This window comes from Cynocephalus volans, chromosome 13 (assembly GCF_027409185.1).
Source record: "Cynocephalus volans isolate mCynVol1 chromosome 13, mCynVol1.pri, whole genome shotgun sequence".
NCBI lineage: Eukaryota > Metazoa > Chordata > Mammalia > Dermoptera > Cynocephalidae > Cynocephalus > Cynocephalus volans.
Genome location: NC_084472.1, coordinates 69,282,138 through 69,297,951, shown reverse-complemented (window position 1 = coordinate 69,297,951; position 15,814 = coordinate 69,282,138). Strand labels below are relative to the sequence as shown.

Genomic DNA, 15,814 nt, shown 5'->3' with positions numbered 1-15,814 from the left:
CCCTGGCCTCTTTGTGGGTGCAAAATTGGAAATCCTCACCTGAGGCAGATCACAGGCCCTGTAACGGGGATGATTAAGAGCTGAGCCATGCAGCAAAAGCTTTTTGGGCTCATAGCCCAAGTGCTGTCAATCAAGAGCCATGTGTCCTTGGGCAGCTTCCTTAATCCTGGTGTCCTCGAGCTCCTCACCTGTAAACTGAAGGTGAAAGTAATATAACCCCCTGCATACGTGAGGAGTGAATGAGTTCATGTGTGTAAAGCACTTAGGGTAGCCCCTGGCATGCTGTAAGCACTCAGTAGACACTAACTAGGATCACCGTCTTCATTATTATCATTTGTATTATTAAGATAACCTAGTTTTCCATCCACTGGTTGGAGAATTAGGATCGATAACAATATAGTAATACGGTTGATGAGTTAGAAAGAAAAAAAAAATTAAGGAAAACCTGAATTCCGCATCCATCCTCTAATGATCGGAACTCAGGTTGCAAGCAGCTTTTCAATCACTTGCTAGCTGCACATTGGGACTGGACCCACAACCCCAGCCACAGGAGCTCTCACCTCTCATTACGCTCCTTCACCTGTGCTCCACGACCCTTCCACTGTAGGAGTGAAATCACACAATCATATATCCGCAGGTCTCTGGAAAAATAAATATAACTTCAAAAGATTATTATGCAGAGACCCACAGTACTGCCATAGGCCTCATTGTTATTCTTCTCTGTCACCCCTTGAGCCCAAAGTACATAATCACCCAGTAATTGAACTGAAATGTCTAAATGGCTGAAGCTCCTAAAGGACACAGCTATTTAACAGTGAAAAAAGTCAGAAAAATTCAGCAAACCTCCCCGGCTCTCAGCTGCATTACTACAAAAGACTGTGTAAATATGACCCACCTGGACCTGCTCCTCCTCCTCCAATCATTAACAGAAACAGAACAATCCTCGCTGCCACGGGACAAGGCGAGGGAAATAATTAAAATATCACAATTGCTTAGCTGCTTTTGAACAGAGTGGTGTAAATCCTTTCTCAGGATATAATTTTATGAAGATTTAAGCAAAAGGTAGAAAAGGATATTTTCCTGCTCATGTCATTAAATGCTTCGGGGGGAGGGGGGGGAAGGCAGAGGGCCTCCCTGTCAGTGATTCCTTCAATATGGAGCGAGGAGGCAGTGAGTCCTGGACCTTCAGGGGCCAAGGGTCACAGCACTTATATGACAGGGTCCTGCGTCCTCAGTAGAGCCCTCGGTGCTCTAGAGCAGTCTGCAGAAGTAAGACTCATCTCAAACACTGGAAAAAAGAGCAGGCAGGTGTTTTAACAATTGGACATCTTTAAAAGCTCAGAAATTAGGTTTTCCTCTTTGAAACAACACAGAACTAATTCTGATGTCCCCCAGGTATTTGCTGCTGGAGCAAGACCTACCCTCAATCATGAAGTCCCCAGATGTACACAAAGGATCGTTGCAAATATTTTTAAACAGTGCAAAAGGATTCTCTGAAGGAAGAACCTTGGCTCACCTAGGTACAACACAGCCATCAGTGGCTAAACTCGGTAATCCTTGGCACCCAGTAGTTAAAATTTTTAATTATCATTTTAAAAAATGTAATATGTGCTGTGTGAACAAAGCATGTCAGCACAAACATCATGAAATGATGATTCTGAAGAGAATTTCCGTTGGTTGATTGCATAAGCAATACCTCTTGTTGCTGAAATAACATCTCAAAGGCAGAATAATGACAACATGACAATCCACGTAAATCAAGAACTGCATGTGGGTTTATTTTACATTTGAGAAAACAGTGGATTTAATTGTGTGAACCAAAATGTACTGTACAATATTAATGATAGAACATCAAAACGTATAATTAATAGTGCATTGCTTGCTCTGTTTTTATTTATTTATTTTTGTCTGATAGTTCCTCTGAGTACATGCATCTGGAAAGATGCAGGTGCCGGTAAAATTTCTCTATTTAAATCAAGCGGCAGGAACTAAATTTTATTCAAAAATTGTGGTTTTACATTATATACACAGAAATTTAATATAAAATGACAATATAAAAAGTTAAAAGAGAAAGCATACAGCCAGAAGGTACAAAGAAAGTTGAATAGATTAAAATGGTACGGTATGTAACATACAGGAGTTTTTAAGCTGATGCTGGCAATTTACAAGGAAAGGAGTCCACCGTTTGCCCCATTTTTTTTTTTTTCATTTACCAATGCAGCACGCTGTAGAAAGGTCAGCTTGTACCAAAGCTTACATTTGTAAATAACTATAAACCGCAGTATTTTACAGGAAAAAAGAAACAGCATTTTTACACATTTTTAAATAATAGCTTGCATACTTTTTTTTTTGCCAAAAGTGGCATTTTTCAGCATCCAGAGGGTTCGGGCATAGTGGCGACTGGGGTATTTGTTGTCGTTGTTTGTGTCTTTTCTGTTTTTTGTTTTAAACATGTGAAGTTGCGGCTGCCTAACCCCTGAGTCCCAGACAGCGTCCTACCTCCCAACAGCTGCATGCATGCTTCCCTCAAACCAGTTCTGCATATAAAAGCTCATTTTTTAATTATTAAATAAGTTTTGTGTCTGACACAGCTTTTGATCTGAATGAAATGCCTTTAAGCCTTTTTTTTTTTTTTTTTTTTTTCTGAGTGAAAGGCACAGAAATGCGATTACAGTCCTCAAAGGGTTAAATTTGACACTCCCAGGTTCTGCGACCTTTATTGTCATGGCAACTTGTAATTTTAGGATGTCTTTTTATCATTGTTATTTGTGTCTTTCTTTACTGCTAAATAATGTCTCTGAGTAGTGTGCCCCACTATTTCCTACAAAAGATAGCTTAACATCAAGAACAGATGTTGAAAATAAAGGTCAGACTTTGACTCACAGAAAAAGAAAAATAACATGCACAGATCAGACAAAGAGCATATAAATATAACTACAAAATATGTGTAAGAAAAACCAAGGTCCAGATAGGCAGTTCAGCAACAAAGGAAAAGACTGATTTTAGAGGCTCAGGCCAGGCCTAGTGCAGTACAGGGACGTTTAGTGCAATGTTTGACAGTCACTTGCATACCTGGACGCTACTGTCTCTCCAACTCGGTCACATAGATCAGGTGGTCCTCCGGGGACTTGCCATGCGTCTTGCTGAGGTGCAGTTTGACCGCGTGCTTGCTCGCAAAAGTCCGGTTGCAGAGCTTACATTGGAATGTGGAGCCCAAGTCTTCCTCGGCAGCCCCCAGCGGGCCCAACGTCTTGTTTGCGAGGACTTTTGAAACATTCTGCTGTTCTTGAATCTGATTGAGTGGCAGCTTGGAGAGATCCTTCAGGCTGAAGCCCAAGTGCGTCTCCAGATGACTTACGTATGTAGAAGCAGTTCGGAATTGAGAGGCACAATCGTTGCAAAAGAAAACAGGATGACCTGTGTCCAGGTTCTTCAGGAATTTCGTCCCCCCTGTCCTCCTCAGCTGGTACTTGACATTGGCCAGCCAGTGGCTGATGGTAGTCATGGAAAGGCCGGTGAATTTGGAGATGTGCACCCGCTCCTGAGGGCCCAAATCGGACATGATGTACTTGCCCTCTGCTGTCTCTCGCAAGCTCGAGGCAAACTGGGCCTGCAGGATGAGCAGGTGCTGCGGGTTCCAGTTGGACTGCCGCCCCTTCCTCTTGTGGACAGGCGACAGCTCATCCAGTGCCTCCTCGAAGCTGCTGCCATCGGCGTCTGACTTCTCCGACACTGTGGAGGGGGTGGAGGACTTGGGGGTCAGACGGCCTGTGAGGTTCTTTACCATGTCGGAGATGTCCATGAGCGCACTCTCCCGGAGAGGTGACGAGACTGAGTCGGCCACACTGGACACGAGGGGCTTGTTCTTGGACTTGGTCAGGTCAATGGGTTGGTCGCTGTTTTCATAGTAGTAGCGGTCAATGGCATCTGCCTGCTTCACCGGGGCACTGGGGTAGACGGGCTTATCCAGCATGCTGTTGCTAATCTTATATAGCATGGCCAGCGGGTCCAGGGAGGGGCTCACAGGCTTGGACACCTTGCCCAGGTGGGTGTTCATGATGGACTGCAAAGCACTCAGTGGGTTGATGAAGGAAGGCTCTGGTGAGTGGTCTGTGATGATCCCCAGGTTGTTGCAGCCGTTGGTGACCTTGGCTTTGAGAGGCTCTGTGCCATTTGGGGTGTGGGCATCCACCAGACCCTCCTTTTTGGCCTTCCCAGTCTCGGTATCAGGGCCCTTCTTCTGTTGCTTGCCACCAACTTCCTCCGTCTTAGGGAAATCTTTATTCTCTTTTGCCACAGGGGACACAGCCTTGGCCGGGGCACTTTTCTCCTTCTCAGTGGGTCTCTCCTCCTTCTTGATGCTGACCTTGCCTGTGACCTTCTCCACCAACTCCTCCATGGCAGACACGTTGCTCTTGTGGGGTGGGGGCGTGAGGTTCCCCGGGGAGTGCAGGAGGGCACTGTGCTCTGCCGAGGACAGCGACTTCACGCTGCTGGCGTAGGATGGCTGCACCTGCACGCTCTGCACGGCCACCTGAAGTGGCTTCACGGTGCCCGGCAGCTGGTAGGCCGCGTGGATGCTGGGGTAGCCACCCCAGGAGGGTGCACCGTTCTGGGCCTTGCTGATGGCTGTGGAGACGGTGTTCTCGAGGGACTTGAGGATGTCGACGCCCCCCTTGGGGCTGTCATCCAGGTCCTCTTCACGGAGGTATTGGTAGAGGGCGGTGGGCTCAAACTTCTCAGGGGCATCCTCTCCCTCCTCCTTGATCTTCTTCTCCATGTCGCCAGCCACCAGCGCCTTCTCCTTCTCTGGCTCTTTCTTCTCTTCGGAGGCCGTGGACCCCGCTGGAGAGTCAGGCTGCTTCTTGACGCTGGAGGCCGGCAGCCGGGTGTGGGTGGTGGGTGGCAGGGGGATGGATTGGATCTTCTCTTCCACCACAGGGTCCAGTACCAGCTGCTTGCCTTTTTTGGAGGCTGAGGTCGTCACTTTCAGGAAGTGGCCAGTGACCATCATGTGGGCAGTGAGCTGCTGCAGCGTGTCGTGGGAGCTGCCGCACTCCATGCACTTGAGGATCTGCGCTTTGCGGGCCTCGAACTGCCAGGTGTAACTGGCTCCGTTCTGGTAGCCGTAACGGTTGTTGGGTGTGACGTATGGGTTTGCCACCTTCTGGTCCTTGGCTGACTCACTCAGCGTGACTTCCGTGGCCACTCCTGCTGGCTCCGGGGAACAAGGGGACACCAGGTCCTGCAGTGCTCGCTTTTTGGTAGAAGGGACCAGTTTGGTGATGGCTGGCACTGGCTCCTTCAGAGGCACTTTCTGGTAATGCTTTGTTTTGATCATGTGGACACTGAGGTCTTGCAAGGACTCAAAGGAGTGTCCACAGTACATGCACTTCAGCACCTTCTGGGCGTCTTCCTTCCCCTCCATCTCCATCAGGGAGCGTTTCCGGGGCTTGGACCACCGCTTGGTCTTCTCGGAGTCCTTGTCCCTGTTGTCATCGCGGTAATGGCCCGTCTCGTTCATGTGCACGGTCAGCTCCACCAGCGTGTCATATGCAGCACTGCAGTCTTTGCACCGGAACTTGCTGGCGCCAGTGAACACAGAGCCATACAGCTTGTTGTTCTGCCGGTAGAGCTGCACGGTGCTGAAAAGGCTGGGCTCGGGCAGCAGCCCATAGGAGGATGTCTGCTGCAGTGTCTTGGCCAAGGCGGCCTGGTGCCAGTCGTACCCGGAGCCGCCGCTGTTGCTGGCGCTGCTGTGGCTGGTGCTGGTGCTGCAGCTAGTGCTGGGTGTGCTCGCGGTGGTGCTGGCCGTACTGGCGGTGCTGGTGGGAGGCGTGGGGGCGGGGGCGGAGCTCTCCTTCTGGCTGACATCGTTGTTGCTGGTGGTCGAACTGGACTTCTTTAAATCCAAAGCTAAGCTAGACCAGCAGGACTCCGAGAACAAGTTTGCGTATACAGCTTTGATTTGTGCCAAGCTGTCCTGGGGGTACGAGACACTATCCGGACCCTGCGGATCTTCCTTCTCTTCTCTGGAGGATGAGCTTTTGAAATGGGCAAGCTGGTCGCTGTTTTCGCTGAAAGGAGACCCGTAGCCAGCGTCCAGATTCGTCGCAGTGCTGACAGGGGAGTCCTGGTAGCTCTGGGCCTCTCTGATCTCTGTCTCCTCATTGCATGTGTGCTCGCTTTCCTGGACGTCCAGAGACAGCCCATCATCCCCCACACGCTCTTCATCTATTTCTGCTGCCTTCAACTCTTCCTCAGGAACGTAAGCTAGGAGAGAAAAATGGAACACAGTTAGGAGAAGTAAATCATCTTCAAGGACGCGGCCTCCCCGGCAGTTAGATGATCTTTAAAAAGATGTTTTTCAGCCCAGCTCCCAGGCTGCAAGGCTACCCCAACTTTATCTATCTACCCACTTTGCAACTCTGCAGCAGGAGTTAGGTTTCAAAAGGACGATTTTCCCCTTCTAAGTGAGCACGTTTTCAACAAAGGGGCCTAAACTGAAGGACCAGTAAACACCCCTTTCTTAAAGATTTCTTAAAGTTTGGCTATCGTAGCTGGACGGGAAGGGCAGGCAGCTGGCACCTCCCCCCCGAGGACCCCTCCTGCAGACTCTTCCTTCCATAAGTGACCTGCAAGTCTCCTCATGAATTCCTTGTAGCAAATATTTGCAAACACCCATCAGGCGGGACCTGGTTATCAAGTTTTAGGACATGATATTTCACAGACAACATTATGTGGTTTCCATACACAAAAGCATTCCTCAATGGCAAGCAGTAAAAATACCCTGCTCTTCACTCAAAAGAAGAATGCAACACAGCACCACCAGTCCCCTGCCTGGACAGAGCAGAGCGCCAGCCACACAGCCTACCCAACAGAGGCAAAGGGCCGCGGCTGTGCACCAGTGTCTAAGCAGCAGCATTCACCATGACCAAAAGGTGGACACAGCCCATGTCCATCGACGGAGCAGTGACTGAACAAAATGTGGTCTAGCCACGTGAGGGAGTGTCATCCAGCCTTACAGAGGAGGGAAACCAGATGCATGCTGAAACACAGGTGAACCTGGAGGACGCTGTGCTGAGCAAAATGAGCCACAAAGAAGGACAAACACCGTACGATCCTCTTATGTGAAGCCCCAGAGTCTCCACATCCACAGACAGAAAATGAAATGGTGGGTGCCAGGGCCCAGAGGGAGAAGGGAAGGGGAGTTGTTTTTTAACAGGTAACAGAGTTTCAGGTTTGGAAGATGAGAAGGTTCTGGAGATGGACGGTGGTGATGGCCACACAATGTGAATGCCACCAAATTGTACACGTAAAAATGGTTAAGATGCTAACTTTTATGTTATGACTATTTTATCACAATAAAATTTTATTTTAAAGTAGGAAAGGCCAACAGTTTTGCTCCATCGGCCTACCTGCACAGCAGAGTGGCTTCTTGGGCTGAACGCAGCATCTCCTAAACAGTGTCCCAGAGGATATTGACAGCTGTCAAATGAATGAGGACTGGAGGGCACATAAATTATTAGCTGAAACCTTGATTTTTTTTTACTGCAGGGCATTTAACATCTTCTAATATGTGACAGACCGTATTCACTCTCAAGGGGAGAATACCGCATGCACCACGTCCTAAATGTATTTGACCAGCATGCTTTTACTTCTTTTTCTTTTTTTTTGAGAGAACGACTAGCTGAATTCATGTTTCATCCACAACTTGGGAAATCTGGGGTTAAGATACGTTCTAGAAAGACCCTGTTAAAATGCATTGATATGACCTGAGATGGGTGTCTCATTAAAAATAATCATTCATTATCACATTATCAGAGCCACATCCTAAGGGAACATGGCAGAGAACACACGCGCTTTCAGGCAGAGTTGATAGGAGGGGCAGAAAACATCTTGGTTGCCCAGAGGAAGTATGCCGGGGGCAGGTGGGAGCAGCAGCCAGCGTGAGCACCTGCAGATGAAGGGCTTCAGCTCCCGGTGGCAGCACACACTCACAGAACATGCACGATCACACATGTACACGAAAGCACACGCATGTACATGTAACGCACAGCGAGACAACCAAATCAGTCATGTGGAGAGCCTCTTTCAACTCAAACCCTTCAGAACACTCGCATACACTCTGCTTTTCTGCACACAGCCTCAATGCCATCTCTGGGTGATGGCAGGAAGCCACCACAGCACGCGTGTTTAAGCATTTCACAGCAGAACGCGGAACAGCAGTCCACTGACGAATCCAGGAATTACCGTTCAGTTAGTGCTGCACTGCTAGCGTAAAAATAATCAATAGTGCGAGACCTTGGGCTTTAACTACATGCGTGAACATCTGGGTAACACTCTAGATGATCCTACAGCCCTCCTGTAAAATTGAATGCTCACACAATTAAAAGATGACTACCAAGTTCAACTGCATTTCATGTGCTCATAATTATTAAAGGTTTAGGGAGGTTCAGAGTTGGTAGTGTGGACCCTCAGCCCAGGGACCCGACTCTAAGAACCTCTGCTAGTCTCATCACCTTCAAACAGGCCTGGCCTGGCCATGCTGGTGTGGGCCACGGGGCCACCTCCTCTTGCATTCTGCTGACACTGGAGTCTGCAGGGGGTCCCAGGCAGGGCACAGCCGGTTTGCAGGTGGAAGGTGCCAGGCCAGCAGCATGCTCTCAGGCAGGTCAGTGTATCAGGATCAACCACAAGCAACTGCCTCAGAGAGGTCCTCGATCCATCTATGTGGAAGGAAGTTTCATGCCCAAGCAGCTCATTTAAAGGAAACGTTTCATGTGCCTGGTTTAGCTCAGTTAGGGAGGCCCATTGCCACTGGTCCACTGCTCCCTCTCCTTCATCCCTGAGTCACCGCCGCCTACAGGCTGCTTCATTAGACTAAAGCAGCTGGCAACCAATCAGTTTGTGCTGCACAGACAAATGATCTTATGTTAGGTGGCTTGGGCGGCTTCACCAACAGGAAGTTGTTCCTCACAGTCCTGGAGGCTGAAGTCCCAGATCGAGGTCTGGCAGGGCTCGGTTTCTGGTGAGGCTCCCTTCCGGCTTGCAGATGGTGGTTTTATCCTCAGGTGGCCTTTACCCCAAGCATGTCGAGAGAGGGCACGTTCTTCCTCTTCCTATAAGGCCACCCCTATTGAATTAGGGCCCCTATGACCTCATTTAACTTGAATGACTCCCTAAAGGCCCGGTCCCCAAATACAGTCACTTTGGGAGTTGGGGCTTCAACATGAATGGGGGAGGAGGGGATGGATAATTCAGTCCATAGCAGAAGAACAGACGTTCATCTAAGCTGTGAATACGCCAAAATGGGAAACTCACTACCGTGCCTCTAGGGTTTGTCCAGTATTAACCAATCTTCATCCTCTTTACCACAACAGGAGCCCTGAGAGATGGGGTAGAGTCAGGGGTGGCGTCCCCAAGTCTGGAGCACGACACTCATGACATAGGTGGCCTCTTCCAGCACCATCATGGGCATTTCACTCCCTCCTCCTCATCCCAGTGGGAGTGGAGCACCACCCGGACCACGGCCCATCTGGCCCAGACTGTCTGGTCCCGGGAGGTCATAGGCTGAGATGAATGCACCTCATCAATGCTCCCATAACCGAAGGCAATGGCTTCACCGATGTGGTCTGAGGGGCAGAACCACACAGAACAAGATGCCCTCCTGCCAGGTCAAAGGCCCATGTCTGCTGTTGGGGCTCCAGGAGGTTTGTATGTGGAAAGGAGGGACCAGACAATCCCTGACCTGCCAAGCTCATGTCCCAGGGGAGAAACAAAGCAGCATGAGTGGGCAGCACGGGACCAGCAGTGCTGGAGGGATGATTTTGGAAAGGAGGGAGCCCCGGTGTGGACCAAGATGAGGCCTGGGGCTCCCTCTGCCTGGCTCATCGTGCCCCTCTTTCAGATGCCCTCACCCTGGCGACACTCCTGTGAGTGTCACACGCCCACCTCCCTGTGTTTTCGGGGCCCTCAGGGATGCCCCCAGCCCTCCTCTGCTGCAGTTTCTCCTGGGTCTGTCTTCTACTCTTGCCCGTCCTTACCGCAGCCTCCTTCTGGCCATTCTTAATTTCTTCCACAAGCCCAGGGCGTCCTGTGACCACCAAAGCCATGTCCACCCCACAAACCCACTGGACACCAGCCCCGGAGGGCACGCCCCACAAAGGCATGGGCATTGCACTGCCTGCTGCGATGCTTGAGGAGCCTGGCCCTGGGTCTGGCACACAGAAAGAGCGCCAACTACCAGGACACAACCTTATCGTGATGGGTGCCCCAGGCCACACCTACATATGTTGCGTGCAAACAGGAGACCCCTGCCACCCTCTCCAGCACATCTTCTCAATCTCTAGTCATTACTGGATCACCCCTGCGAGTGTCCACGCCAGAAAAGAAGTGTCATCCTGGGCGCTCCCTCATCCCCAGCCCTCGTCCCTACATGGCCTCTGTGCTGCTGCAGCCCTCAGCCCTCCCCAGAGGGCTACAAGAGCCTCCCAGCCTCCTTCCACTCCCTGCCCTGCAGTACCTCCCTGCGAGCTGCCCCACACCCTCTGCCCTCAGCAACTTAAGGTCACTGCCTTGTGAAAGTTCCACATCCCATGCGGGCCTGCAGATCCTCACGTCTGCCCACACCAGTCCAGCCCTCAGACCATCTGGCTGGCTGGCCACATGCAGCCTCCCCCGGGGGAGCACTCCATCAGTCCCCATCCCCTCAAGAAAGCTACTCATCCTCAGGGGGAGGCTCCAATATCACCTGCTTTATGACACCTCTCCTGATCCCCTCCCAGAACCCACCCCCCACCCCCCCCGGAAGAACTATGGGGTGTTTACCTGCCTGTCCCCATGGTCAAACTGCGGACTCTTCCACCCATTTGGTATTGCTAACAGGAACCACAGCAGCACCTGTGGGCACCTGAGCACCAGCAGAACACAGCGCCTGGCCTCCCAATCTCCAGGCGGCCTCTGCCTCCCCCCAAAACTAACAAAACTGGGCCAGGGCCCCTCAGAAGGATCTAAAGTCAACTGCATTCATTTTCAGAGTTGACGGTCTGGGAGAGAGAGAAGGCTGGGGATCACAGGACAAAGAGGCTGTGGAGGTGGAAATTCCCACTGTGCCCCTGGCGCCTGAAAACATGAAAGCAGCCCAATCCCTTGGCTTCATTACTGGGCAAAGAAGGGGCATGTGTCAGGAAGGAATGAGCCTAACCGCTTTGGGAACAAGCCCCCAACCCCTGAGCTACATTTGTCACACGTGACAAGGTCCCACAAGGGACCCTGGAAGTGTGCATGGTGATCTGAAGGAGGGGTGCCTGGACCTGGGAGGCCAGGTTGAGGCAGGTGACACTGACGCCTCATTTTTCTGTCTTTATATACTCATGTGGCCACTGCTGTGGTGCCCACCAAGGGCAGAGCCCTCCCCCATCATCAGCATGACATGAGGAGAGAGATGCAGAAGGTACAGGCTTCATGTCTGCAGATCCAGGTAGAAGCCGAGGCTGTCACTTATGGACAGGGTGACCCGACCCATGCTCACTTTTGAGGGCCTCGGTTTCCCCAACAGTCCAATAGTGGCAATGGTCAATGTCTTCTGGGGTTGTAGGAAGTATTCATGAAAATGACAGAATTATCATCATCATTATTAAGCCCAATTCTGTCCTTGTCTGCTGTCATGGTCTGAATGTTCATGTTCCCCTAAAAGTCACATGCTGAAACCTAATGAAGAAGGTGACGGTGGCAGGAGGTGAGGTCTTTGGGAGGTGATTAGGTCACCAGTGTGGAGCCCTCAAGAATGGGATCAGTGCCCTTATAAAAGAGGCCCAGAGAGCTGCCTCATCCCTTCCCCCATGAGATGACTCAGCAAGATGACCATCTGTGAACCAGGAAGCAATCCTCACCTGACTCCGGATCAGCTGGCACCTTGATCTTGAACTTCCCAGCCCCCAGAACTGTGAGCAATACACTTCTGTTGTTTCTAAGTGACCCAGTCTCTGGTGTTCTGTTAAAGCAGCCTGAACACTCTAAGAAATCTGTTCTCCTCCTCCTCGGCATGCCCTGCAGACTCGCAAAATGAACTGGAAAATGACCTGCGCATGGGTGTGCTGTCCCCCTCCAGCTGGGGGAAGGCACCCCTGCTTAGCCTCACGCCACTCAAGCTACTGTGAACACCAAGTAAATGAGAACAATTGGAACATGATAACGATAAGCCTGTCCCAGTGAAAGATGACCCAACACTGGCCTTTACCCTGTGTGGACGTTGTTCTGACAAGCAGACATGAAACTCAGGCCAGTGGATTATCCAGGCCCTCTCCCTCTGTCTGCCTTTCAGCAGCTTAGCTTGATTGTCAGGACGTGTGCCAAAGAACAGAGGAAGGAGAGAGAGGACAGGAAGCCCAAACCAGGCAGAAGTGCCGCTCCCTGCTCACAGTTCCCCCAAGGCCTGCTGGGGTGGACACCAGTGAGGTCTGGAGACTGTGCATCCAAGGTCTCTTCTCCTCATTAGCACGCACAATCGAGAATGGACTGTGAAAGAGGAAAATGGATATTGAAAAGTGACAAATACAAAACGCAGGTCTTGAGTCGCTGCTTGGTGACTGCCTTCGCTATTGTATTGCCACCTGGTGAAACTATACAATCATACCAAATTACATGTTTATCTACATCAAACTATTTTTTAGACTGGCAAACGTGATAGCATGAACAGATGGCCATTATATCAAAATACATTTACTCCGAGGGGCCAATTCACAAAAGGAGCTTACGTACACACCTAAGTGATAAATGTATAGCTTCAGTTCACTGTAGAATCTTACAAAACACACTTTCTTCCAAATTTATAACTGATCACTTGTAAAGCAACTTCACCTTCATTACGGAGAGAGCAGGTGGTTTCGATGGAAGTTGGAATATACTGAGAAACAAAAAATGCAGAGAAAGCAGATACAGCAGCCTTGTTCCTTCCTAGTGAGAACAGAACAGAAAAATACAAGCCAGATATACGTTAATTTACTAACGTAGTCCTGATTTCTTGCAGGAAGGTTGACATCCTGCCAAGAAACACTGAAAGGCCACTTCTGCTCTGATGTGATATGAACAAACATTTCTCTATGACTTTGGCAAATTTTAGTTTCCTGGTACCAATAGTTAATGTACTGGTTTTCTTAAGTATCTGATTCATAACTGAACTATTTCTTCACTTAAATCCCAATAGAAGCCATTTTTAAGAGTTGCAGAGTCTGTAGATAAAATTACCTATGGTTTTTCTCAATTCTAATTGTAATTAACAATCCAAAGGTAACTTCCTTAAAATATATGTAATTTATTCTTTTTCTCACTGCCCCAAAATTCAATTTCAAGTTAAGTGAGAAATAAGAAACCTCATTTCCAGACCCTGCCTGGTCTTCCCAATGAGCATATCAGGTATTAATCTTTTGTCTAGAGTTTGTTGCATGTTAATAACAATGCAATTTAAGTAAGAAAGCACAAATTAGAGCTTGTCCCATGATTAAAAAGATGAAAAATTTCTTTGATTTTTCAGGGGTTTCAGGAAGAAAAAATGAGAAAATATATAGGAGAGTCTAGAAAAATTCAAAAATAAGTTCAAAGAAAGTGAGGAAAGCAAGAAGGAACCGTCGCGTGCACCTGACAGACCACGCTGGCACTTCACAGCCACAGGAGTGTTTGCTAACGCACGGAGGAGGTGCTCCCATTTCAAAACTAAGCTGATCACCCCCATTTCAAAACTAAGCTGATCACCCCCAAGATGTGCACACCCCTTGTCAAGCACAGGAAACCAGATGTTTCAGTCATTATCTCCACATCTGGGGAAGGCTACACACCACCTCAAGGCAGTCTCACGAGTCTAGGTCTACACACCCCATGTTAGTGAATTAGACCCCTAATGCCAGATTCCAATCTGTTATTATCTGACCACCTGAAACTAGAAAAGACTTTTGTCAGACAGGGTAGGTACTCACCCTGAAGGAAAACATTTAGAAATCCAGAGAGGAGACTTATGCATAAAATAGCTCATCAAAGAGCTGGAACTCCTATAAAGCACATAACTCAGAATATGCGACTATGCATTCTCCGAACATGCACCTGAGCCACCACCAGTGTCACCAGACCCACCGTGCCTTGCCAGTTACCTTTATACCACTCCACATGCTGCACATCTGCGGGACTTCAACACAGGTCTACTTTTCAAAAGGGAACATGTACAGGCCTTCATCAAGAGTCTGAGAACACGAGAGTCAGAGACAAAGGGGAAAAGGGGTCTTTCAGGGGCTCCAAAATTCACACAGGTTTATCTCTCCATTGCAAAAGCCAGCAGCTTATTCTCATCTAAACACAGGTCAAAGACGAGAAATGGGAATGCAAACATTTGGGCAAGCAGGGTACGGGGATTATAGAGACTCACACCAGGGACATCTTCAGGTATTGATGAGAGACCAATTAGCAGCAAAAAGTTAGGAGAATTTTTATCTTTAAATATACTGTGGTTGGGTAGAAATTATTTACCAGTGTGATGCTCCATGAGCTGATACATCCTACGTGATTGTTTCTATGCTTGACTGGAAACTGTTTCTGTACTTAACACAAAGTCACACATACCTGACTTTCTTTAAATCTCTTTAATAACAATATTTGGTGTCTGAATCAAAAGTTATATCCACACTATCATGACAGAACATATAATTCCTTATCATAATAATTAAGTATATTTTTATAATTATCAGTGAATTCTCACAATTGCCTTCCAAGATGCTTTTTTTAAAAAAAAAACTTTTGCCTTGGCAGAGAGAAAGACAGAGGCAGACAGACAGAGAGAAAGACAGACACATAAAAACCCACAAGTTTAGCTAGAGTAATTATTTGTGATGATCCTTTGTTTTCATGACATGCTACAATTTCCTAAAACTTTTCAGTTCTTATACGTACAAATGTACTGGAATATATTATAATATTTGTAGAAATGTTTCTCTCTAGCAGTGAAACTATGAGAACAATACACTTCACAAGGTGAATGAATACAATTTTGCAGCCTAAAAGATTTTTACAAGAGGCTACTAAATTGCAGAAAATAAAGTCACTGCCGTTGCATTTTCTCCACTAAAACCCTTGCGCTGGCCACCGTTCCACCCCCTGCTGTCAACCCACGCCCTCCCCCCCCCCCACCTCATGGAAGTCTGATGAATGAGTGAGCTTGGAAATGGTAACTGCAGTATAAAATTCTTCTTTTACAATTACTTATAGAAATAAATGACATTTTCCCCATCAAATAAAACAAAGACTCCAAATCATCATTTCTGCTATTTCTTTTTGTGTCAAAACAGCTTTGCTATCACTCCCCCGCCCTCCTTGCCTAGCACTACAGTGTAGAATGTGATAGTGTGAACATGCACAGTATGTCCTGCCATGGGGGGAGATACACGGAGCCACCTCACAGGCCGCGAGGAAACCGTCTGAGCAAGCAAGCACCAGCAGCATAGAGAAGGTGCTGCCAACCTGGCACGCATGCATGTGCGCATGGGTACGTGCACGTATGCACACAGGTATCAGTGTGTATGCATGTGTGTGCATACAAAATTAACAAATATATAGCCCCTACTAAATCCAAAATGGGAATGGGACAACTGGATCTTACGGTTAGACTTCATTGTTTTAATTAAATCTTGTTAATATCTTTTGTCATAAAATGTGCCTTCTGGATGCCAATGTGTCCCCAAAGATGTGCTGTCATCCCAAGCAATGTGAAATTCTGTGCATTCTCATACAAGTGGACATAAGGCAATGTACAGGGTCCCTGTTAGATCTC

At 48.4% G+C, this 15,814-nt stretch overlaps 1 protein-coding gene across 2 annotated transcripts in view; it reads right to left on the bottom strand.

Annotated features, from left to right (window-relative positions):
* Window positions 1-133: 133 nt before the first annotated feature.
* Window positions 134-15,814, bottom strand: part of TSHZ1 (teashirt zinc finger homeobox 1) — a 75,534-nt gene continuing 59,853 nt past the window's right edge. Inside the window, exons 2-4 of one of the 2 annotated variants that reach the window (XR_010021478.1) lie at window positions 3,073-6,273; window positions 561-641; window positions 134-195 (exon numbers count right to left, since the gene is read on the bottom strand). Coding sequence is in view for 1 of the 2 variants with exons in the window: in XM_063076792.1 (XP_062932862.1) it covers window positions 3,080-6,273 (3,194 nt within the window). In the remaining variant the exon portion in view is untranslated. Of the gene's footprint in view, window positions 196-560; window positions 642-1,769; window positions 6,274-15,814 lie in introns of those variants that run through there. The other variant, XM_063076792.1, reaches the window with a different exon arrangement.